The sequence below is a fragment of the Oncorhynchus gorbuscha genome, linkage group LG15, assembly GCF_021184085.1.
Source record: "Oncorhynchus gorbuscha isolate QuinsamMale2020 ecotype Even-year linkage group LG15, OgorEven_v1.0, whole genome shotgun sequence".
Lineage (NCBI taxonomy): Eukaryota > Metazoa > Chordata > Actinopteri > Salmoniformes > Salmonidae > Oncorhynchus > Oncorhynchus gorbuscha.
In genome coordinates, this window is record NC_060187.1 from 68,609,413 (window position 1) to 68,636,817 (window position 27,405).

At 50.8% G+C, this 27,405-nt stretch overlaps 1 protein-coding gene and 1 long non-coding RNA gene across 2 annotated transcripts in view; one reads left to right on the plus strand and one right to left on the minus strand.

Moving 5' to 3' along the window:
* Positions 1–11,062: 11,062 nt before the first annotated feature.
* LOC123996424 lies at positions 11,063–11,440 on the plus strand. The gene is made up of 2 exons (XR_006831990.1): positions 11,063–11,120; positions 11,215–11,440. It is a non-coding gene; the product is annotated as an uncharacterized LOC123996424 (long non-coding RNA).
* Positions 11,441–11,838: 398 nt separating this feature from the next.
* LOC123997875 (nectin-2-like) overlaps positions 11,839–27,405 on the minus strand; it is a 98,958-nt gene continuing 83,391 nt past the window's right edge. The window contains exons 7-10 of the mRNA XM_046302522.1: positions 14,765–14,897; positions 14,617–14,686; positions 13,917–14,003; positions 11,839–13,203 (exon numbers count right to left, since the gene is read on the minus strand). Of these exons, the coding sequence (XP_046158478.1) occupies positions 12,979–13,203; positions 13,917–14,003; positions 14,617–14,686; positions 14,765–14,897 (515 nt within the window). The 3' untranslated portion in view covers positions 11,839–12,978. The remainder of the gene's footprint in view (positions 13,204–13,916; positions 14,004–14,616; positions 14,687–14,764; positions 14,898–27,405) is intronic.

Here is a 27,405-nt window from a genome sequence, read left to right on the forward strand (position 1 = left end):
TACCCCCAATTATTGAACGTCTGAACTATTTTGGGTGTGTGTTTATTTATTTATTTTACTGGAAGGTGTCACGACTAGTCAAGGTGGGTGGAATCAGGCGCAGAGAGCAAATAGTGAATAGAGGTTGATTCTCCGGTGAACAAAAATAAACACGGACAACCCAAACTACAAACAGGGTGAAAAATATCCAAAACAGGAATAACAGACAAACCGGAGAAATAAAACACAAACACCGACTGCCGAAACGAAATGACAAAAACAAACAATCCCGCACAAAACAAGGGCGGGACAACCTACATTAATTACAGATACTAATTAACTAACACACAGGTGAAAACAATCAGACAAAACCAACAGATAACCGAAAAGGGATCGGTAGTGGCTAATAGGACGGTGACGACGACCGCCGAGCACAGCCTGAATGGGCAGGAGAGCCAACCTCGGCGGAAGTCGTGACAGTACCCCCTCCCCCCCCGGCGGAGGACGAGGTGCCGGGCGATCCGGGTGGAGGCGGTGGAATTCTATCAGGAGAGAAGGGTCCAAATGTCCCTCACCGGAACCCAGCATCTCTCCTCCGGGCCGTACCCCTCCCAGTCCACGAGGTACTGTAGGCCCCCCACCCGGCGTCTAGAATCCAGAATGCCTCAAACTGTATACGCCGGGGGCCCATCGATGTCCAGAGGGGGCGGAGGGACCTCAGACACCTCACCTTCTTGCAGGGGACCAGCCACCACCGGCCTGAGGAGAGACACATGAAACGAGGGGTTAATACGGTAATACCTAGGAAGTTGTAACCTATAACACACCTCGTTTATTCTCCTCAGGACTTTGAACGGTCCCACACACTGCGGCCCCAGCTTCCGACAGGGCAGGCGGAGGGACAGGTTTCGGGTCGAGAGCCAGACCCTGTCCCCCGGTGCAAATACGGGGGTCTCACTGCGGTGCTGGTCAGCGCTCCTCTTCTGCCGTTCTCCCGCTAACCGTAAATGGGTCCTGAACGGCTTTTCAGGTGTCCTTGGAGTGCTGTACCCATTCCTCCACCGCAGGAGCCTCGGTCTGACTGATGCCATGGAGCCAGGACCGGCTGGTAACCTAACACACACTCAAAAGGAGACAAGTTAGTAGAGGAGTGGCGTAAGGAGTTCTGGGCTAGTTCGGCCCATGGAACATACCTTGCCCACTCACCAGGCCGGTCCCGACAGTAGGACCGCAGAAACCTGCCCACATCCTGGTTAACGCGCTCCACCTGCCCATTACTCTCGGGGTGAAAACCTGAGGTTAAGCTGACCGAGACCCCCAGTCTCTCCATAAACGCCCTCCACACTCTGGACGTGAATTGGGGACCCCGATTAGAGACGATGTCCTCAGGCACCCCATAGTGCCGGAAGACATGGGTAAACAAAGCCTCAGCAGTCTGCAGGGCCGTAGGAAGACCGGGCAACGGAATAAGACGACAGGACTTAGAAAACCGATCCACAACGACCAGGATCATAGTACTTCCCTGGGACGGGGGAAGGTCGATAAGAAAATCCACCGATAAATGTGTCCACGGCCGTAGTGGAACGAGGAGGGGTTGTAATTTCCCTCTAGGTAGGTGCCGAGGAGCCTTGCTCTGAGCATGAGGCCCTCTCTATCTCAGCATCTACCTCCCATACCACCGGTGCCACAAGACATGACGGTGGAATGATTGGAGTTGGCTCTACTGACAGTTCCTCTGTATCATAGAGGCGAGACAGTGCGTCAGCTTTGGTGTTTTGGGAGCCTGGCCGATATGTGAGGGTAAACTGCCCGGATGTACTCGAGATTACGATGGTCAGTCCAGATGAGAAAAGGGTATTTAGCCCCCTCAAGCCAATGTCTCCACACCTTCAGAGCCTTGACTACAGCTAACAACTCCCGGTCCCCCATATCATAGTTTCGCTCCGCTGGGCTGAGCTTGCTCGAAAAGAAAGAACACGGGCGGAGTTTGGATGGCACGCGTTGGGACAGCACGGCTCCAACCCCAGCCTCGGACGCATCCACCTCCACTATGAACGCTAAAGAGGGATCCGGATGCGCCAACACGGGCGCATTGGTGAACAGCTCCTTCAGACGACTGAAAGCCCTGCCCGCCTCTGCTGACCAGCGCAAACGCACCGGTCCTCCCTTCAGCAGTGAGGTGATGGGAGCAGCCAACTGACCAAAACCCCGGATAAACCTCCGGTAGTAATTGGCAAATCCTAAAAACCGCTGCACTTCTTTCACCGTGGTCGAAGTCGGCCAATTACGCACGGCTGTAACGCGATCATCCTCCATTACCACCCCGGAGGTGGAAATACGATGCCCCAGGACCTTGCAATACAGGTCATGCTCCAGTAGTCGCCCAAGTACCTTACGCACCAGAGACACATGCTCCCCGCGTGTGGCAGAATAGATCAAGATGTCATCAATGTACACTACCACTCCCTGCCCGAGCAGGTCTCGGAGAATCTCATCTACGAAGGATTGGAAAACGGCTGGAGCATTCTTCAAACCGTATGGCATGACGCGGTACTCATAATGACCAGAAGTAGTACTAAATGCGGTTTTCCACTCATCTCCTCCCCGAATACGTACCAGATTATACGCGCTCCTCAGGTCCAGTTTTGTGAAGAATTGCGCCCCGTGAAATGATTCCATTGCCGTAGCGATGAGAGGTAGTGGGTAACTAAACCCCACTGTAATGGAATTTAGACCTCTATAATCAATACACGGACGCAGACCTCCATCCTTCTTCTTCACAAAAAAAGAAGCTTGAGGAGACGGGTGATATGGAGGGCTGAATGTACCCCTGTCCCAGCTATTCGGAAACATATGTTTCCATCGCAACTGTCTCCTCCTGGGACAATGGATAAACGTGACTCCTAGGAAGTGCAGCGTTTTCCAGAAGGTTTATCACGTAGTCCTCTCAATGATGAGGTGGTAATTTGGTCGCCCTCCCTTTACTGAAGGCGATAGCCAAATCGGCATATTCAGAGGGAATGCGCACGGTGGAAACTTGGTCTGGACTCTCCACCGTAGTCGCACCAACGGCAACTCCTATACACCTACCTGAACACTCCTCTGACCACCCCTTAAGAGCCCCCTGTCGCCAGAAAATCACCGGACTGTGTTGAGCTAACCAGGGAACCCCCAACACCACTGGAAACGCAGGTGAATCTATAAGGAACAGGCTAATCTGCTCCTTATGATCACCCTGCGTTACCATGTCCAGCGGCACCGTAGCCTCCCTAATTACTCCTGACCCTAATGGTCGGCTATCTAAGGAGTGCACGTGGAAAGGTTGATCTAACGACACCAGGGGAATCCCTAGCCTTAATGCAAGCCCACGATCCATAAAATTCCCAGCTGCGCCTGAATCGACTAGCGCTTTATGCTGTAGAGAGGGGGAAACCCCAGGGAAAGAAATCAATACAAACACATGACCGACAGGAAGCTCTGAATGAGTTTGGTGCTTACTCACCTGGGGTGATCGAGCAGTGTTCTGCCTGTCCTCCCGACTCCTAGACGAGTTCCTCCAGCACCGGTCGGACGTGTGCCCTCGTCGATCACAACTGGTGCAGGAGGACACTCCTCCTCCGGTCCCCCTCGAAGCCGTACCTCCTAATTCCATAGGGATAGGATCAGGGGGGCTGGGGATTGGAAACGACAGGACCTGATCCGAACGCCCGCGAGCAGCCAGCAGGTTGTTGAGACGGATAGCCAGATCGATAAGTCCATCCAGTGAATATGTTGTGTCCCGACATGCCAGCTCCCTGCGGACGTCCTCCCTGAGACTACATCTAAAATGATCAATCAAGGTCCTGTCGTTCCATCCTGCTCCTGCTGCCAACGTCCTAAACTCTAGGGCAAAATCCTGTACGCTCCTCGTCTCCTGACGCAGGTGAAACAGCCGTTCACCCGCCGCTCGACCCTCGGGTGGATGGTCAAAAACAGCTCGGAATCGGCGGGTGAACTCTGGGTAATTATCCTTAGCCGAGTCCGGACCATTCCACACTGCGTTGACCCACTCGAGGGCTCGCCCAGTCAAGCAGGAGACGAGGGCGAGCACGCTCTCCTCTCCAGAGGGAGCAGGACGCACGGTAGCCAGGTATAATTCCAGTTGAAGGAGGAAACCCTGGCACCCAGGCGCCGATCCGTCAAACTCCCGTGGGAGTGTCAGCCGAAGAGCGCCAGAGCCATATGTGGTCGCAGAAACAGGAGGTGCTGGAGAAGGGGTTGCTAGAGATGAGGTGGGGAGGCCACTCCTCTCCCATCGACCCATTCTCTCCATCATTTGGTCCATAGCAGAACCAATCCGGTGAATCACGCTGGTATGATGTAGGACCCTCTCTTCCATCGATGGGAGAGGAGACGCTGCTGCTCCTGCTGATTCCATGGGTGGTGCGGGATTCTGTCACGACTAGTCAAGGTGGGTGGAATCAGGCGCAGAGAGCAAATAGTGAATAGAGGTTGATTCTCCGGTGAACAAAAATAAACACGGACAACCCAGAATACAAACAGGGTTAAAAATATCCAAAACAGGAATAACAGACAAACCGGAGAAATAAAACACCGACTGACGAAATGAAATGACAAAAACAAACAATCCCGCACAAAACAAGGGCGGGACAACCTACATTAATTACAGATACTAATTAACTAACACACAGGTGAAAATAATCAGACAAAACCAACAGATAACCGAAAAGGGATCGGTAGTGGCTAATAGGACGGTGACGACGACCGCCGAGCACAGCCTGAACGGGCAGGAGAGCCAACCTCGGCGGAAGTCGTGACAGAAGGAATAATTCTAAATGTCCTTATTTTTGTACTCACCATAATATGGTTGTCACTAGACTAATATACATTGGTAGACGTTGTATTGCTGCATCTTTGTACTGTACCTGTTAAGAAAATGTTCATATTTCAGTCATTATAGATTTAGAATTTTGAGGCAGAAAATAAATTATAAATGTAACATATGAATATAAAAACACAACAAAAGCAGTATAAAAAAAGATAAATCAGAATGATAAAAGCAAGAGAGCACCAGCACATCTACATATCAACATGTAGATTATCCCACTGTCTTATCTTCCTAAATATGTTACATAAAAAATACTATCACAGGCTGTATCATAACCGCCGTGATTGGGAGTCACATAGGGCGGCGCACAATTGGCCCAGCGTCGTCCAGGTTAGAGTTTGGCCGGGGTAGGCCGTCATAATAAATAAGAATGACTTCTTAACTGAGTTGCCTAGTTAAATAAAGGTTCAATGAAAATGTATGAGAATCTGTGATGTCATCGGCCTCCCCCCTTGCTTGAGGAACAATAGAGGAGCACTAGAGAACAAAAGAGGAAGGGCCCCAGGGTTGGGATCAATCCCATTTCAATTCCAGTCAATTCAGGATGGATGCTGAAATTCCAATTATTTTCAATTAGGAACATTTTGAATTGGAGTTTGGTTTACTTTCTGAATTGACTGGAATTCAAATTGAATTGACCCCAACCCTGAAAGCAACACAAAAACATCTTCCAACTCACATGTACATCCTAAAACATATCCAGTGACCAATAGCACTGATGTGAAAACTGAAAACACACCTCAAACATGTTAACTTATTACAAGCGCACATAGTAAGATGTTGAAACATAGTTTAAGAGGATGTATTCATTATTAACCTCATGTAAGATAGACTACTTTCAGTGTAAGAAACCATGAGCTAGGATAAACACAGTTGCCCCATCACTCCTATTGGTTTTTATCTAGCGGTGGTTAAAGTTAGCTGAAATGTGTGTAGTGGCTGTTTAAAGAAATACGAGACATGGATTACAGTTTTTCCTGGCTCATAGACTAATTACAGGGTAATGAACCATCTAACGTTGTAAAATACCGACATGATCCTTTAAATGGGTCCCAAAACACATCCAGTGAAAACTAGCACATGTGAACACATAAAATATCCAATTAGTTTAACTGTCTTCCCAACTGTCCTGCAGTCAGATCAGTGAGTCACACATCAACCAGAGAGAAAGGAGGAGGAAGGACAGAGGGGTCTGGTTGCAGTCTCTTGCTCCCCTCCTGCCCCACCCCATCCCTCTGTGGTCCTCTTCTCTCCTGTTGGACTCATCCTCCTGAATACTGCCCCCCCCCTCATCCTCCTCTTCCTGAATGCTCTTTCCACCTGCCTTCTTTGGCACAGATGTATCAGTGCACACCTCACCTCTTGGTTACGGATGGTATAGACGACAGGGTTGGTGCACCATGAGTAACACAAACAATGTGTTGAGACAAGTGAAGGGGCAGAGTTTGCTCATTTAGTTGCAGACCGGTAAGACCGTAGATTATTGGCACCAGCTGCAGTAGAAACATACAGAGGTCGAAGGTTACAGTTCTACGAGCACGGTGGTTGTCTTGTTGGAGGGCCACAACAGCCCTGCGTGCCTCATTGTACATACGCACAAAACAGAGGCAAGTAATTCAGATTGAAAGAGTTGCGGTGATGATGGGAGGGCCATGGAACAGTGCCTCTTGCACAGGACTAAAGCTCACAGATGCTCTCACAATTCTAGGCTTACATAGCAGCCCTGCAGTGGCTCTATTAAATGCACCATGTGTGTCCCATGTTGAGCTGCACCAGTGATTATTACCAACAGTGGCACTCAGTACCCAGACTAGGCCCAAGGCAAGCCACACATGCCTGGATGTCATTATGCTCAGGTAGTGGATGCTGTAGCAAATAAACACATCTTTCTATTTCCATAAGGGCCACAGTCATCTGAACGCTCCAAAGGATGGTACATATAATACTAAAATGTTCCATTCACCACCCCGGTAGTCACAGTACGTTGGAGCAGAAGAGAGTGCAAGACAATTAATGCTGCAATGAAGATATGCAAAAGACCACATATCAGCTGAAAATGTAACAAAGTGTGGAAAGGTGTCATCAATCCAATGAGTAGGTTCATCACCAGAGAAGTGAAAAATAACGACAAAAAATCTGAAAAAAATATATTTTCCCTGAAGCGATGTGCTGGAAAAAAACAGGCAAACGGATCCATCATGTCTTGCTCCTCTTGAAATGTTGTCCTGTTCAGAAGGTGAGGTTTAAAGGGAGCATTCAGTACTGTTTTGTTACCATCAAAGCCCCATATACTTACTACCCACCACTGAAACCTATATGCTCTCGATGGCTGGTCCTCGCTACATATTCGTCGCCAAACCCACTGGCTCCAGGTCATCTATAAGTCTTTGCTAGGTAAATCTCCACCTTATCTCAGCTCACTGGTCACCATAGCAACACCCACCCGTAGCACACGCTCCAGCAGGTATATTGCACTGGTCACCCCAAAAGCCAATACCTGCTTTGGCAGACTGTCCTTATAGTTCTCTGCTGCCAATGACTGGAATGTATTGCAAAAATCACTGAAGTTGGAGACTTATATCTCCCTCACTAACTTTAAGCGTCTGCTGTCAGAGCTGTTTACCGATCGGTGTAGCTGTACACAGCCCATTTGTAAATATCCCATCCAACCAACCAACTACCTACCTCATCCCCATATTTTTTTTCTGCTCTTGTTCACACCATTATTTCTCCTTGCACATCCTCATCTGCACATATATCACTCCAGTGTAAATTGCTACATTTTAATTACTTCGCCACTATTGGCCTATTTATTGCCTTTACCTCCTTATTTCACATACACACACTGTATACAGATTTTTCTATTGTGTTATTGACTGTACGATTGTTTCTCCCATGTGTAACTCGTGTTGTTTTTGTCGCACTCCTTTGCTTTTTCTTGGCCAGGTCGCAGTTGTAAATTAGAACTTGTTCTCAACTGGCCTACCTGGTTAAATAAAGGTGAAATGAATAAATATCTAAAAACTTTAACTTTGTTGAAGCCATGGTGCTGATCAGATACAGTGGTACTAGTAGCAGAAGCAGTCCCTGAATCTAGGAGGGATAGCTCAGAGCGTTGTCTCTTCTATCTACACTCCACACACTCATCAGGTGTCTCCTCTACATTTTATGTCTTTTATACACGATGTATGCAGCTGTGTGGTTGAAGGATACTTATAACCAGTCTAAACACTTACCAAAGGTCGCCTACTAAGAGTAGGCTGGAGGTAAACATCTTTGTGGCATATTTTTAGTGTAGGTCATTTACAACTGCAGTGGAATAGAGAAAAGTGATAGCGCTATACAGTATAATGGGCAGTGGTGGAAAAAGTCATACTTGAGTCAAAGTTGTAACGGAGTTCGTCTGTTGAAAGAAGAGAGTCGGACCGAAATGCAGCGTGTAGGTTATTCATGACTTTAATGAAAGAATCGTGGTACATGAAATAACTGAATCTAAATACAAAAACAACAGAACGGAACGTGAAACTAATTACAGCCTATCTGGTGACTACAACACAGAGACAGGAACAAACACCCACGAAATACAAAGCGAAACTCAGGCTGCCTAATAACGGTTCCCAATCAGAGACAACGATAAGCACCTGACTCTAATTGAGAATCGCCTCAGGCAGCCAAGCCTATACCACACCCCTAATCAGCCGCGATCCCAAATAATACAAACCCCAATACGAAACACAACATATAAACCCATGTCACACCCTGGCCTACCCAAACATATAACAAAAACACAAAATACAATGACCAAGGCGTGACAAAAGTAAAGATTACTTAATAGAAAATGACTCAAGTAAAAGTCACACAGTAAAATTCAACTTGAGTAAAATTCTTAAAATATTTGGTTTAAAATATACTTAAGTATCAAAAATAAAAGTATAAATCATTTCAAATTCCTTATATTAAGCAAACCAGATGGCACCATTTTCTTTTTCTTTTATTACTGGAAAGCCAGGAACACTCCAACACTCAGACATCCTTTACAACCAAAGCATGTGTGTTTAGTGAGTCCACCAGACCGTAGGGATGACCAGGGATGTTCGCTTGATAAGTGTGTGAATTTGACTATTTTCCCATCCTGCTAAGCATTCAAAATGTAATGAGTACTTTTGGGCGTCAAGGAAAATTTATGGAATAAAAAGTAAGGAATCTAGTGAAGCAAAAGTAGTTAAAAATATATATAGTATAGTAACTTTAGTTTACTCTAAAGTATTTTTTACTTTAATTAATACTTTACACCACTGATAATGGGCCCCTGGGGCTATAAGAAAATTGCTTTGAAACCATGTCATGAACAGTATGCCTTTAAAATAAAAGAGAGCCGCACACTCTAGGAGCTCAGATGCAATAATTTAATTACCAACGTTTCGACAGCCAAGCTGTCTTCATCAGGGTATAATCACAAACACTGTGGAATGACTCATTTATATAGTGTCAAAAGACACAGGTGTCTGTAATCATCGCCAAGAGTGGCCTAATATCATTGGTTAATAATCAAATATTAAAATGTCATACAAAGAACAGCATACAAACAAATGGATAACATACAATCATAGATTAATTTGACTACACAAGTTTACAAACAATTACAATGGCAAAGTCACAATTACAAGAATGGCTTCAGATCAAAATCTATGTTGAGACCGAAGGGCGCAAGGGTCTTTAAGTTAAAGATCCAGGCAGCCTCTCGTTTTAACAATAAATTATCAAGGTCACCCCCTCTCCTAGGGAGGGTGACATGTTCGATGCCAATATAACGCAGAAAGGAAATAGAGTGGCCTGCCTCCAAGAACTGGGCCGCAACTGGATAAGTAAAGTTTTTACATGAACAGTACGCCTAACAGTATTTTGCCTAATGAACTTGATGGAAGAATAATCAGGGGGACACTTGAAAATGTTCCAGACAGTAATTGGCCTAATGAATGTGATGGGGTTTGTGACACCTTAACTGTTACAACAAGTGGTCCAAACCTCTTGACAAGGTCACTATTGTTGGGTTAAGGTCATTAACCCCTTCCTTTGAGAGAGCGTGTCCCCAGGCTTCTCTATACCAAGTCCCTCACGTGTACACACCTCCAAACCCCCTCAATACAATTCTAAGATTTTAATCTGTAACCAAATTATTGTAATAAAGTTAAGCATATGAATTCATATTAATGGTTGCTTGCTACCCAAATCTTTGAACCTTAGGTATTCCACTTGAGTAGTACCTTGAGTAGAAAAGGAACATTTTCTAAAGAAAATGTGTGTGTCCATCCATGAGTGTTCTGGTCTCCCTGCATGGACCTATAGTAGAGACATCTACTACAGAGGTACTTGCTTAGGTCACAACATAATGATGAGCTGTTTGGGTAATATGACAGAACTCTCATGTCCTGTGGCTGGATCCCTCAATACAGGCTCTGAAAAACATTGTCACATTGGCTGCCACCCAGAGCCATAGAGACCTACAGAGATGTCATGGGGGAAAGCAAAGATAAACTCTGTGGGAAAAGTGTTGCTTCTGTTCTACTCAGGCTGTTACCATAGTAACAGTGGGGCTTATCAATAACAGGGATGTTTTGTTTTAGCAAAGATATTAGAGGTAGCTAGCTGACAAAACGTGGTTTGGAGAAACTGGACTTTTGTGCATTAAGCATCGAGCAACAGCAGCAACTCCGACAATTTAAGGTTAGTTAGCTAGCTAACTTTCTTGTTCTATCACTATAACTGCATTGTTTTTGCATTCATCCAGCTAATAGTTAGCTAGTATAAATTAATTGGGTAAAGATAGGCTCAGCAATGACAAACATCACGTGGGGTAACTTTAAGTCTGCTATTGACCACCTGGCTTTTCCCAATATCATGAGGCATGGGAGAGAGTAGAATGGACAGTAAAGTTAAGGGAATTCACCATTATATTTATCCTGGGACATGCAAAGCCAACAATATATATTAGAGAGCGCATCCAGAGGTGGAGGCCTTAATAAGCGACTTTTTAAGGGTTGTTAATTGGCTGGCGGTATATTTTCAGACATATTATTCTCCATCTCCATTAGGGCTCTCAAGCTCCAGACATCAATAACGAATATAATTCTATTTCATATTTAGCGACAGTAATGAAGTCTAACTGACCAATTGCTTGGGTACCTGCTTCTTGTTTTTTTTTACAGAGATGTATTTCTCAAAAGACCCACAGACATTCGAGAGTATGCAGCAGGTGGGTTCAATCAACAACACAAACTGACACGTACACCAATATACAGACAGGGATATTAATTATACCAATAATTAACATGTTTTCTCTCTTTCAGATTACTTCACCGACCCAAACCTTGGTTTGATCATTGGCTCCAAACTGCAGGGCGATCCTGCCGACACAGGCATAGACTGAATCCTTACCGGATTGTTTGGCAGTTCAACTGTTATTGAAGTGTAAAGCTGTAACAGGCCTCTTTCTCTGTGTTCTGTACGTCCTCTGTATTGACTAGTTATGTGTCAAAGTAACGTGATACAAATGATAAAACATGATATAAAGTGGGAATGTACTGGCACCCAGGCAGATGTTCTTACTGAGCATCATTACAACAGAAGGATGTTTTATACCGCTGGTTGAGAGGAAAATATAGATTTCTAGGCCTATAGGGTGGAGTGGACAGCCTCTTCACAGGAGTTCTCAGGGGAAAGTCTAAATGGGATCATTGGGACGTCCCAACTCTGACGTTAAGCCATCGAAGTTGAAATATAAAACGGTTAAGGTTACCGATGTCCCAAGGATTCCGGATAGCACTAACTTTTTTCTCAAGCCTCAAGAGTTCCCCCTTCTGGACTCTTATGTACTTCCACTAACTCCCCAACTCATCAGATAAATCAAAAAACATTAAGCAAGATGAGGCAATACTGACCATAACTTTAGAATGATCTGACCACACTGGATACACAGTTTAAATGTTTAATGAATCATCAAGTAACCAGCGCATCAGGCTTTGCTTTATTAAAAACATACATAGCGCAGTAAAAACAGGTACATTTAATCTGTTACAAAGCATGACAAAATCATTCAGAATTCTGTTTGATTCACATTTTATAATCTGACATGCGACAAAAATAGGCACATCTGGTTTAACAATTAAGTGATTGTATAGAGAAGAAGACCCTGAAATTGTATAAAAACCTAGACCCTGACAATATTGGACTTTTCAACAGTGGCCTACGTAGTACATTCTGTAACCAACATACTGTGGTAGAGCATGTGAATAGAGCTTTTAAATCCTGAGCGAACAGGCACAAATCATCAATGTTTAGACACGTCAATGTTAAAAGGTAACAGAGATTTCCTTTTTATATATACAAGATTGTAAGTAACTTACATTGTTAAATTTTTGTTCAGGCAATTGATTGTCCCTCTCTTATGGCTTGTATTGGGCTCCAGGAATCCAGAATTGTATTTTAGACACAGATCTAGGATCAGATTACATTATGTAAAACCTTAAACATAATCCTTAGGTAGTAAAACACACAACTGACCTTACAACAGTGTCTATAGGCAACATCATCCTACTGCCTTTAGCTCAGAGTAATGTACCAGTCTCCTGACCCCAGAGCCCATCTACATTCCAAAGTACGGTGGAGCTATCAATACACACGGATCTGATCCAAGGTCATCCCCTAATGGTAATGGTTAAGATTCAAAGAGGGTCAGCTGGCCCTGGATCTGTGCCTATTAAACAATCTCACACACTTACTGTACACATGGGACTTTAACCACAACATTCAAAGGAGTTTCAACGAACCCCAATAAAAGTTAGTGTTCTTTTATGTTGTGTCTTACTTACACAGCATTTTAACGGTAAAGCAGATCCCCCTTTTAAAAACATGATTCCCGTTATTAGAACCCAATACATTCACTCACTTTAGTTCACAATGTAAAATTCTAGATTGGAGATACTGATTGGATGGCAATGACTACAACCACCACACACCGCAGCTATCCCACAGACACACACATCCAGTGTCCGATGTTCTTCACGTACAAACAGGTTTAGTCCCACACACACTTCCAATGTCTCCCAATGTCTTCACACAAACATGGCCTGGGACACAAAGCTCTCTCCACGAGTCGCACCGGCGGCAGGGGGGTGGTCCTCCTCGTTGTCATGGTAATCATTGGGCTTGTACTGGTTGGGGGCGTACAGGGGCGGGACTTCGTTCAGCCTGGGTTCATCCCAGCCAGAAGGGGCGTCAGCGTAGCGCAACTCCTCCGCATCACAATTGTATTCCTCATCACTGCACGCATCCAGGTCCTGGTGGGAAAGATCAAATCTTAATAATCATGTAAAAATAAGGAGAACCAATGCAGTCTTCATAGTATTCTAGTGACCCTCGCATTAGCCAACAAACTGACAGAGCAACACCTTTTGAGAGTCTTGACCCCAGGTCTTCCAGCCCATATGGGCAAACTTGCTAACCACTGTTCCAATAGGGTTAAATCACAGGGGGAAAATTGTAACTAGCTTACCAAGGCAATGGTTGCTACAGTATTAAAAACACATGTTTCTATCTATAGCATGTTCAGTGTAACAGCTTCTATCCACATAGCAACCCTCCATACCCTTCAGTTTCCTACACGTTCTCATGTTTGTGTACTGGTAAATAGGGCAATCATGTTGAGTAACTGATGAATTAATGATCATAAGTAGATGTTAAATGATTGAGTTATTTTTGTTTCATAAATCCTTTACCAGGATGTATTATAGATATAGATAATGAACTAGAGTTGGGTTGAGGCACTTTATAAGCCAAAGCTACAGAGCTTAATGTTTCTTGATAGTCTACAATGGCTTCCTCTCCTGGTCTCCATTCACTCCATCTTTACTGATAGGAAAACACAGGCCAGATGGAAGCATTATCAAGGAGGCCAGCTGGGAATTTGCTTTCACCCGTCCAGGTCTTTCATGTCTGAAGATTGAGGAAAGGACTATTGAGAGATGCACCCCATGTATGGCTGTATTCTTACTGTGCTGGGCTCGGCATCCTGCGGAGCGTAGTACAGGTGGTCCACGGATCCATCCTTTCTCTCCACAGGGTCTCGACTGGTGTTCAGCTGCAGATGTGCATGCACACACACAGGATTATTCTCATGTACTCTGAGTTTGGGTAAAACTAGGTCCAAGAGGCTTCTAAACAGTTCTACCCCCAAGCCATTAGACTCCTGAACATCTAGCCAAATGGCTACCCAGACTATTTGCAGTGACCCCCCCCCCCTCCCTCATTACACCACTGCTACTCTCTGTTAACATCTATGCATAGTCACTTTAATAACTAACTGCAGACTACCTCAACTAACCGGTCCCCCTGCACATTGACTCTGTACCGGTAACCCCCTGTATATAGTCTCGCTATTGTTATTTTACTGCTGCTCTTTAATTACTTGTTACTTTTATCTCTTATCCACATTATTTTACACTGCATTGTTGGTTAGTAAGTAAGTAAGCATTTCACTGTAAGGTTTACTACACCTGTTGTATTCGGCACATGTGACTAATAAAATTAGATTTGATCTTGATTTGAAAACCTATTTCAGATGGAGGGTTTTTCCTAATCAGCATAATCTTTTTATCATTTAACAATGTTGCTAAAAACATGTTGTGGTGTTGTAAAATACAAATTGAGGGGCCATAACAGCAAGTCTAAACTGGCTGGCCAGCATCCCTCACCGTATCAGAAGAGCTGCTGGTGGTAGTCTGCTGCTTGTTAGGGGGAGGGGGCTTGTACTTGGGTGGACCACTGAGAAAGAGAGAAAGGAGGGAATTCAAACAAACAGGACGATCACTTAGTATGAGTGACAGACACACAAACACTCACTCTCCATTGTGCTGGTTGCGTTTTTTGCGGACCAAGACCACAACACTGCCGATAATGGCCAGCAGCAGAACCACCCCAATGAGCCCTCCTATAACACCGCTTGTAGTGGGGCCCTTCACTGGCAGTCGAGTACCTGCAGAGAGAGAGAGAGACAGGGAGAGTAGGAGAAATGAGAGAAAAGAAAGTAGATGACAGAAAAAGTGAGATAGGAAGGAAGACAAAGAATAGAAGGGAAGTAAAAGGGGATAAGTGGGAGAGAAAAGAGAGAACATTAAGAAGAGTAGTGAGAACATTCACATGCTGGAGTCGTCCCACATGCACAGGAATAACCCTACATTACACAACATCGTTTCATTTGTGGTGAAAGGTTCTGAAAGCGGAATTCTAAATGTAATCCCCAAGTAATGAAGTATGCCTAGCTACAGTCTATAGGGTGTGTGAGACAGAGGTGCAAACAAAGTGTGTGTGTGGATGAGAGGTATAGAGAAAGTGTGTACGTGTGTGTGAGAGGTATAGAGAAAGTGTGTACGTGTGTGTGAGAGCAAGCCGAGATGCAGAGAAAGTGTGTCTCTGCCTTTACAGAAGGTCTACATTAGTGTAGACTACAGTCACGTGGAGAGAGGCAGACAATCAGACATAATGACTGTCGTACCTTCATCTAATGAACCATGACCACAAGTACCAATTCTAAAAATAAGATAGGAATACGTACACACACGGTGTGACCCCATCCCCTTATCCTCCCCATCATTGCCCAGGGGATTATGCTAATGAGGGAGTGTTAAAGGGAAATAAGGAGCTCAGCTAATTGGAGAAGAGTTACACAGGGAAAGTAATTTGGTTGGCCCTTGATTGAATGTTAGGCTTATAATTATGACTGTGGTACTGATGATCTTATAGCAACGCTCTGGAATGTAAACAATGGAGCATCCAATGACCTTTACACATGTAAATAGCAGTTGTTTTCAATTAGACCACAACATGTAAATAAAATAAAAACGCTTTGGTGTCCCAGTAAAACTATGAAAACTGTCCATTTTTATTGAACCTTCATGGAGTAACCTTTCGGTTACTGGCCCAACACTCTAACCACTAGGCTACCTGTCGCCCCAATAATAAATGATCATTTCTTAAAATGATCTCAGAGTAGTTCCCCCTGACATGTATGAAGTCATTATTGTTCAGAACATGGCATGTTTAATGGGTCTTATACGTCCAGTTATAGGACGTAGAAAGGAGTGTTACTTGGTGATTTAGGGTGTAATACAGCCTGTTGTCCACATGGCGGTGCTGTGTCTCCATAACAGGCTCTGAAGTACTAATAATCTTCACCATCTCTGCTTTGTTCCGTCCTCTCTGCTCTTCATCACTCCCATGATCATCGACTATGTATTTATTTACAATGTCTTTATTCTATTATACTGAGTCGTTTACTTTATGTTCGTATTCTTATATTGTATTTCTTGTTGTTGCATTGTCAAGAAGGAACGTGCAAGTAACAATTTAGTTGGACAGTATATACACCATGTGTATCCTGTACATACGACTAATAAAACCTGAAACTTTTCCTCCCTCTCCAAAGTGATTTCCTCCCCTCATCTTTTTGCTGATAGGGAATAAACTAGGCTGGTGACAGCTTTATCTGGTAAGCATTCTTTATTTATTAGGGTACTTTCTTTTCAGATCAGTTTAGATAAAGGAGAGGAAGCCACTTCAGAGTGACTGAGTGACTCCAGCAGTGGTGAATAGAGATCAAGCCCTCTCTATCTGTGGTTGATGCCAGCCATGTCTCGCTCTAACAAAATGTCCCAGACGGCCCGAGCTGCCCACTGTGTCTCTCAGCTGGCGCCGCGCTCCGCTGCCCTCCGACAAGGACAGGCTGGGCTCCGTAAATGTAGCCAAACGGGTGCGGGCACACACACACTGAGCAGAGTCCAGCTGGCAGGGCCATCTTGTATACTATCCAGTATCCCTGTCACTCATACCAACATTTATACACACCCACAATTCTCTGTGGTGTGCTGAATGCCCCATACCCTCCTACTCACTCACTCACACCCCCATACCCTCCTACTCACTCACTCACACCCCCATACCCTCCTACTCACTCACTCACACCCCCACCCCCTACTACCCTCCTACATACCCTACTCACTCACTCACCCCCCCATACCCTCCTACTCACTCACACCCCCCCATACCCTCCTACTCACTCACACCCCCCCCATACCCTCCTACTCACTCACACCCCCATACCCTCCTACTCACTCACACCCCCATACCTCCTACTCACTCACACTCACACCCCCATACCCTCCTACTCACTCACTCACCCCCATACCCTCCCTACTCACTCACACCCCCATACCCTCCTACTCACTCACTCACACCCCCATACCCTCCTACTCACTCACTCACACCCCCATACCCTCCTACTCACTCACTCACACCCCCATACCCTCCTACTCACTCACACCCCCATACCCTCCTACTCACTCACACCCCCACCCTCCACTCACACACCCCCATACCCTCCTCACTCACACCCCCATACCCTCCCTCACTCACTCACACCCCCATACCCTCCTACTCACTCACACCCCACCCTCCTACTCACTCACACCCCCATACCCTCCTACTCACTCACTCACACCCCCATACCCTCCTCACTCACTCACACCCCCATACCCTCCTACTCACTCACACCCACCCCCATACCCTCCTACTCACTCACACCCCACCCCACTCACTCACCCCCCATACCCTCCCACTCACTCACACCCCCCCACTCACTCACTCACCCTCACTCACTCACTCACTCACTCCCCTACCCTCCACTCACTCACACCCCCATACCCCCACTCACTCACTCCCCACCCCCCTACTCACTCACCCCCATACCCTCCTACTCACTCACACCCCCATACCCTCCACCACTCACTCACTCACACCCCCATACCCTCCCACTACTCACTCACACTACCCTCCCACTCACACTCACTCACCCCCATACCCTCACTCACCCTCACCCCCATACCCTCACTCACTCACTCACACCCCCATACCCTCCCACTCCTCACTCACCCCACTCCACTCACTCACACCCCATACCCTCCTACTCACTCACTCACACCCCCATACCCTCCTCACTCACTCACTCACACCCCATACCCCTCCTACTCACTCACTCACACCCACCATACCCTCCCCACTCACACCCCCTACCCTCTCACTCACACCCCCATACCCTCCACTCACTCACTCACACCCCCCCACTCACTCACACCCCCACCCTCCCACACTCCCCCTACCCTCCCACTCACTCACTCACTCACACCCCCATACCCTCCCACTCACTCACCCCATACCCTCCCACACTCACACCCCCCACTACTCACTCTCACACCCCCTCCCTCCACTCACTCACACCCCCATACCCTCCCACTCACTCACACCCCCACTCCTACTCACTCACACCCCCATACCCTCCCTCACTCACCCTCCTCACTCACTCACACCCCCATACCCTCCCACTCACTCACACCCCCCATACCCTCCCACTCCTCACACCCCCATACCCTCCCACTCACTCACACCCCATACCCTCCCACTCACTCACCACTCACACCCCCATACCCTCCCACTCACTCACTCACTCCCCTCACTCACACCCCCTACCCTCCTCACTCACTCACACCCCCATACCCTCCCCTCACTCACTCACACCCCCATACCCTCCCACCACTCACTCACACCACTTCACTCCTACTCACTCCACCCCCATACCCTCCTACTCACTCACACCCCCATACCCTCCTACTCACTCACACCCCCATACCCTCCACTCACTCACTCACACCCCCATACCCTCCCTCACTCACTCACACCCCCATACCCTCCCACTCACTCACTCACACCCTCCCACCACTCCCACTCACCACCACCACTCCCACCCCCTCACCCTCCACTCACTCACTCACACCCCATACCCTCCCACTCACTCACTCACTCACACCCCCATACCCTCCCTCACTCACTCACACCCCACCCTCCCACTCACTCACTCCTCACTCACTCACACCCCCATACCCTCCCACTCACTCACCCCCATACCCTCCCACTCACTCACACCCCCATACCCTCCCACTCACTCACACCCCCATACCCTCCACTCACTCACACCCCCATACCCTCCTCACTCACTCACACCCCATACCCTCCACTCACTCACTCACACCCCCATACCCTCCCACTCCTCACTCCTCACCCCCATACCCTCCACCACTCACTCCTCACCACTCACCACTCACTCACACCCCCATACCCTCCCACTCACTCACACCCCCATACCCTCCTCCCACTCACTCACCCCCTACCCTCCCACTCACTCACACCCCCATTCCCCTCCACTCACTCCCACACCCCCACTCTCACTCACTCACACCCCCATACCCTCCACTCACTCACTCCCACTCACACCCCCATACCCTCCTCCCATACTCACTCACTCACACCCCCATACCCTCCTACTCACTCACACCCCCATACCCTCCCTCACACTCACTCACACCCCCATACCCTCCCACTCCCTCCACACCCCCATACCCTCCTCACTCACTCACTCACACCCCCATACTCACTCACACCCCCATACCCTCCCACTCACACCCCCCTACCCTCACTCACTCCTCACCCACTCACCATACACTCACTCCCACTCACTCACACCCCCATACCCTCCCACTCACTCACACCCCCCCATACCCCCCCCCTCCCTACTCACTCACCCTCCCCCCCACACCCCCATACCCCACTCACTCACCCCCTCCTCCCCTCACCACCACACCCCCATACCCTCCACTCACTCACTCACTCACACCCCCATACCCTCCCATACTCACTCACTCACACCCCCATACCCTCCCCTCACTCACACCCCCACTCACTCACTCCACCCCACACCCCCCCACTCACTCACCCTCCTCACTCACTCCCACTCACTCACCCCCATACCCTCCTACTCACTCCACATACCCTCACTCACTCACACCCCCATACCCTCCTCACTCACTCACTCACACCCCCATACCCTACCCCCACTCACTCACACCCCCATCCCACTCACCCTCCTCACTCACACACCCCACCACTCCACACCCCCACTCACCTCCACTCACTCACTCACTCACTCACACCCCCACCCTCCTACTCACTCACACCCCCATACCCTCCCACTCACTCACCCCCATACCCTCCCACCCCATACCCCCTTCCCCTCCTACTCACTCACACCCCCACCCTACTCACTCACACCCCCATACCCCCCTACTCACTCACACCCCCATACCCTCCCACTCACTCACACCCCCATACCCTCCCACTCACTCACACCCCCATACCCTCCCACTCACCACTCCCACTCACTCACTCCCCCCCATACCCTCACTCACTCACTCCCTCACACCCCCCTCCCACTCACTCACACCCCCATACCCTCCACTCACTCACACCCCCATACCCTCCCACACCCCCATACTCCTCACACCCCCATACCCTCCTACTCACTCACACCCCATACCCTCCCTCACTCACACCCACTACCCACTCACTCACACCCCCATACCCTCCCACTCACCACCCCCATCACTCACACCCCATACCCTCCCACTCACTCACTCACCTCCCTCCTCCCACTCACTCACCCATACCCTCCCACTCACTCACCACCCCCATACCCTCCCACTCACCCACCCCCTACCACTCCACTCACTCACACCCCATACCCTCCCACTCACTCACCACTCACTCACACCCCCATACCCTCCCACTCACTCACACCCCCATACCCCCCACTCACTCACACCCCTACCCTCCCACTCACTCACTCACTCACACACCCCACTCACTCACACCCACTACTCACTCACACCCCATACCCTCCCCCACTCACTCACACCCCCATACCCTCACTCACTCACCCCCACTCCCCCATCCTCACACCCCCATACCCTCCCACTCACTCACTCACACCCCCACCCCCATACCCTCACCCACTCACTCACACCCCCATACCCTCCCACTCACTCACCACACCCCCATACCCTCCCACTCACTCACACCACCCCCATACCACTCCCACTCACACCCCCATACTCACTCACTCACTCACCCATACCTCCACTCACCCTCACTACCCCACTCCCACTCACTCACTCACACCCCCATACCCCCCTCACTCACTACCCTCCCACTCACACCCCCACCCCCTCATACCCTACCCACTCACTCACTCACACCCCCATACCCTCCCCTCCCTCACTCACACCCCCATACCCTCCCACTCACTCACTCCTCACTCACTCACACCCCCATACCCTCCCACTCACTCACTCACTCACTCCCCACTCACTCACTCCTCACTCACTCACTCACTCACACCCCCATACCCTCCCACTCACTCACACCCCCATACCCCCTCCCACTCCCACTCACTCACTCACCCCTTCCCCCTACCACTCCCACTCACTCACTCACTCACCCCCATACCCTCCCACTCACTCATACCCTCCTCACTCACTCACACCCCCATACCCTCCTCACTCACTCACCCCCATACCCTCCCACTCACTCACTCCACTCACCACCCCATACTCCACTCACCACTCACACCCCCATACCCTCCCCTCACTCACTCACACCCCCATACCCTCCCACTCACTCACTCACTCACACCCCCATACCCTCCCACTCACTCACCACTCCCCCATACCCTCACCACTCACTCACACCCCCATACCCTCCCACTCACTCACTCACCCTCACCATACCCCTCCACTCACTCACACCCCCATCCCCTCCCTCACTCACACCCCCTACCCTCCCACTCACTCACACCCCCACCCTACCCTCCCACTCACTCCCTCACACCCCCATACCCTCCCACTCACTCACACCCCCATACCCTCACCACTCACTCACACCCCCATACCCTCCCACTCACTCACACCCCCACTCACTCCCCTCCCACCACTCACTCACCCCCATACTCCCACCACTCACTCACTCCCACACCCCCATACCCTCCCACTCACTCACACCCCCATACCCTCCCACTCACTCACACCCCCACCCTCCCACTCACTCCTCACCCCCTCCACTCACTCACACCCCCATACTCACTCACTCACACCCCCATACCCTACCACTCACACCCCCACTCCCACTCACTCACTCACACCCCCATACCCTCCCACCACACCCCCTCACTCACTCACTCACTCACTCACCCCCATACCACCTCCCACTCACTCACACTCACTCACACCCCCATACCCTCCCACTCACTCACACCCCCATACCCTCCTCACTCACTCACACCCCCATACTCACTCACCCACCCCCTTCCCCTCCTACTCACTCACACCCCCATACCCTCCTACTCACTCACACCCCATACCCTCCTACTCACTCCACCCCCATACCCTCACTCACTCACACCCCCATACCCTCCCACTCACTCACACCCCCATACCCTCCCACTCACTCACTCACACCCTCCCATACCCTCCCACTCACTCACCCACACCCCACCCCCTACCCTCCCACTCACTCACTCACTCACACCCCCATACCCTCCCCTCCTCACTCACTCACTCACACCCACCACACCTCACCCCCCCATCACTCCTACCACTCACACCCCCATACCCTCCTACTCACTCCTCACTCACCCCCATACCCTCCCACTCACTCACACCCCACCCTCTCCACCCCCATACCCTCCCACTCACTCACTCCCCATACCCTCCCACTCACTCACTCACTCCTCACACCCCCCACTACCCTCCCCTCACTCACTCACACCCCCATACCCTCCCACTCACTCACTCACACCCCCATACCTCACACCCCCATACCCTCCCACTCACCACACCCCCATACCCTCCCACTCACTCACTCACCACCCATACCACCCTCCCCTCCCACTCACTCACTCACTCACACCCCCACCCTCACCACCACTCCCCACCACCACCACTCACTCACTCACACCCCCATACCCTCACTCACACCCCACCCTCCCCTCCCACTCACTCACACCCCCATACCCTCCCCACTCACCACACCCCCTTCCCCTCCTACTCACTCACTCACTCACTCACACCCCCATACCCTCCCACTCACTCACACCCCCATACCCTCCCACTCACTCACTCACACCCCCATACCCTCCCACTCACTCACTCACACCCCCATACCCTCCCACTCACCCTCACACACCCCATACCCTCACTCACTCACTCACACCCCCATACCCTCACTCACTCACTCACTCACACCCCCATACCCTCCCACTCACTCACTCCCCACCCACCACTCACACCCCATACCCTCCCACCCACTCACTCACTCACTCACTCACACCCCCACCCTCCTACTCCTCACACCCCCATACCCTCCCACTCACTCACACCCCCTCACCACCTCACACCCTCCCACTCACTACCCCCTACCCCCACACTCACTCACACCCCCATACCCTCCCACTCACTCACTCACCCCATACCCTCCCATACTCCTCACCCCCACCCTCCCACTCACTCACTCACCCCCATATACTCCTCACACCCCCACCCTCACTCACTCACACCCCCATACTCCTCTCACTCACTCACACCCCCATACCCTCCCACTCACTCACACCCCCATACCCTCCCACTCACTCACACCCCCATACCCTCCCACTCACTCACTCACCCTCACCACACCCCATACCCTCCCACTCACTCATCACTCCCCCACTACCCTCACTCACACCCCCATACCCTCCCCACTCACTCACACCCCCATACCCTCACCCACCCCCCCACTCACTCACACCCCCCATACCCTCCCACTCCACTCACTCACACCCCCATACCCTCCCACTCACTCCTCCCACTCACTCACACCCCCATACCCTCCTCCCACTCACTCACACCCCCATACCCTCCCCTCACTCACTCACACCCCCATACCCTCCCACTCACTCACACCCCCATACCCTCCCACTCACTCACTCACCCCCATACCCTCCCACTCCTCACACCCCCATACCCTCCCACTCACTCACTCACACCCCCATACCCTCCCACTCACTCACTCACACACCCCCCACTCCCCACTCACTCACACCCCCATACCCCCACTCACTCACCCCCATACCCCCCCACTCACTCACACCCCCATACCCTCCCACTACCCTCCCACTCACTCACACCCCCATACCCTCCCCTCACTCACTCACTCACACCCCCATACCCTCCCCACTCACTCACACCCCCATACCCTCCTCACACCCCCACTCACTCACTCACCCACCCTCCCCCACTACCCTCCCACTCACTCACACCCCCCCCCATCACCTCCCATACCCTCCCACTCACTCACTCACCCACTCACTCCCCAACTCACCCACCCCCACTCACTCACCACTCACCACTCACTCACACCCCATACCCTCCCACTCACTCACTCACACCCCTTCCCCTCTACTCACTCACACCCCCATACCCTCCCTACTCCACTCACTCACTCACACCCCCATACCCTCCCACTCACTCACCCCCATACCCTCCCACTCACTCACTCACACCCCCATCCCACTCCTCACACTCACACCCCCATACTCCTCACTCACTCACACCCCCATACCCTCCCCACTCACACCCCCACCCTCCCACTCACTCACACCCCCATACCCTCCCACTCACCCTCCTACTCACTCACACCCCCATACCCTCCTACTCACTCACACCCCCATACCCTCACTCACACCCCCATACCCTCCCACTCACTCACACACCCCCATACACTCCCACTCACTCACACCCCCATACCCTCCCACTCACTCACTCACACCCCCATACCCTCCCACTCACTCACTCACACCCCATACCCTCCCCTCCCACTCACTCACTCACTCACTCACTCACACCACCACTCACTCCTCCCACTCACTCACTCACTCACACCCCCATACCCTCCCACTCACTCCACCCCCACCTCCCACTCACTCACACCCCCATACCCTACCCTCCCACTCCCACACTCACACCCCCATACCCTCCTACTCACTCACTCACTCACACCCCATACCCTCCTCCTCACTCACACCCCCACTCACTCACTCACACCCCCATACCCTCCCCCACTCACTCACTCACCACTCACTCACCCCCACTCCCCTCACCCACTCACTACCCCCTACCCTCCCACTCACTCACTCACTCACACCCCCATACCCTCCCACTCACTCACTCACCCCATCACTCACTCACTCACTCACACACTCACTCACCACTCACTCACCACTCACTCACTCACTCACCCTCACCACTCACACCCCCACCCCCATACCCTCCCTACTCACTCACACCCCCATACCCCCCCATACCCCCTACCCCCACTCACTCACACCCCCATACCCTCCCCTTACACTCACTCACTCACACCCCCACTCACTACCCTCCACCCTCACTCCACTCACTCACTCCACTCACTCACCCCCCACTCACTCCTCACTCACTCACACCCCCCATACCCTCCCACTCACTCACACCCCCATACCCTCCCCTCACTCACACTCACTCACACCCCCATACCCTCCCCTCACTCACTCACACCCCCATACCCTCCTACTCACTCACACCCCCATACCCTCCCCACTCACCCCCTACACCCCCATACCCTCCCACTCACTCACTCACACCCCCATACCCTCCCACTCACTCCCACCATACCCTCCCACCACTACCCCCATACCCTCCCCCACTCACTCACACCCCATACCCTCCCCACTCACTCACACCCCCATACCCTCCCCCTCACACCCCCACCCTCCCACTCACTCACACCCCCATACCCTCCCACTCACCACTCCACACCCCCATACCCCCTCCCACTCACTCACGCCCCCATACCCTCCCATACTCCCACTCACTCACTCACCCCCACCCTCCCACTCACCACTCACTCCCACTCACCACCCCCCCATCACTCACTCACACCCCCATACCCTCCCACTCAATCACACACCCCCATACCCTCCCACTCACTCCCACCCTCACCCACTCACTCACACCCCCATACCCTCCCACTCACTCACACCCCCACTCCCACTCACGCCCCCATACCCTCCCACTCACTCACTCACACCCCCATACCCTCACCACTCACACCCCCATACCCCCCACTCACTCACACCCCCCCACTCACTCACTCACACCCCCCCCTACCCTCCCCCACTCACTCACTCACACCCCCATACCCTCCCACTCCTCACTCACTCACACCCCCATACCCTCCCACTCACTCACACCCCCATACCCTCCCACTCACTCACCCCCATACCCCCACTACCCATACCCTCCACTCACTCACACCCCCATACCCTCCTCACACCCCCATACCCTCCTACTCACTCACCCACCCCATACCCTCCCCCACTCACTCCCACTCACTCCCACCCTCACTCACTCACACCCCCACTCCCCCATACCCTCACACCCCCATACTCCCACTCACTCACACCCCCATACCTCCCCTCACCACCACCCCTTCCCCTCCTCCCACTCACCCCCATACCTCCCTCCCACTACACTCACACCCCCATACCCTCCCACTCACTCACACCCCCATACCCTCCCACTCACTCACCCCCACCCACCATACCCTCCCACTCACCACACCCCCATACCCCCTCCCTCACTCACTCACACCCCCATACCCTCCCCTCACTCACTCACTCACACCCCCATACCCTCCCACCCACTCACTCACACCCCCCCTCCTCACTCACTCACACCCCCATATCCTCCCCTCACTCACTCACACCCCCATATCCTCCCCTCACTCACTCACACCCCATATCCTCCCACTCACTCACTCACCCCCACTACCCTCCCACTCACTCACCACTCACTCACACCCTCATACCCTCACTCACTCACACCCCCATACCCTCCCCTCACACCCCCATACCCTCCCACTCACTCACACCCCCATACCCTCCCACTCACCCCCATACCCTCCCACTCACTCACCCCCATACCCTCCCACTCACTCACACCCCCATACCCTCCCACTCACTCCCCCATACCCTCCCACACCCCCATACCCTCCCACTCACTCACACCCCCATACCCTCCCACTCACTCACACCCCCATACCCTCCCACTCACTCACACCCCCATACCCTCCCACTCACACACACCCCCATACCGTCCCACAGGGTTTATCCACTCTTGGTGTATTCTCAAGGATTCTACCTGTATTCTCAATGTGAGGTATGGTCTAAAATACTGATAAGAGTTTTAAAATCTTTAAAAAATACTGCCAATACTGCCAAAGTTCTACAACACTAGAGCACTGCTGCATAAAATAGCTGGTGCATAATTAAGCAGCCTCTAGATGATTACTGGGGGATTCTCTGGGCTGAGAGACTGGCTGACCAGGAAACAGAGTGTAACATCTCACATCTGCCTGCTTGCTTACCTCTCTCGGTGATACCAGTCTGCTTCTCCCAACTGGGATTAAGGTTAACATGCTTCCCCAGCCAACCATACAGGCCCATATGACTCATGTGACCTCGGGCTGGCTGA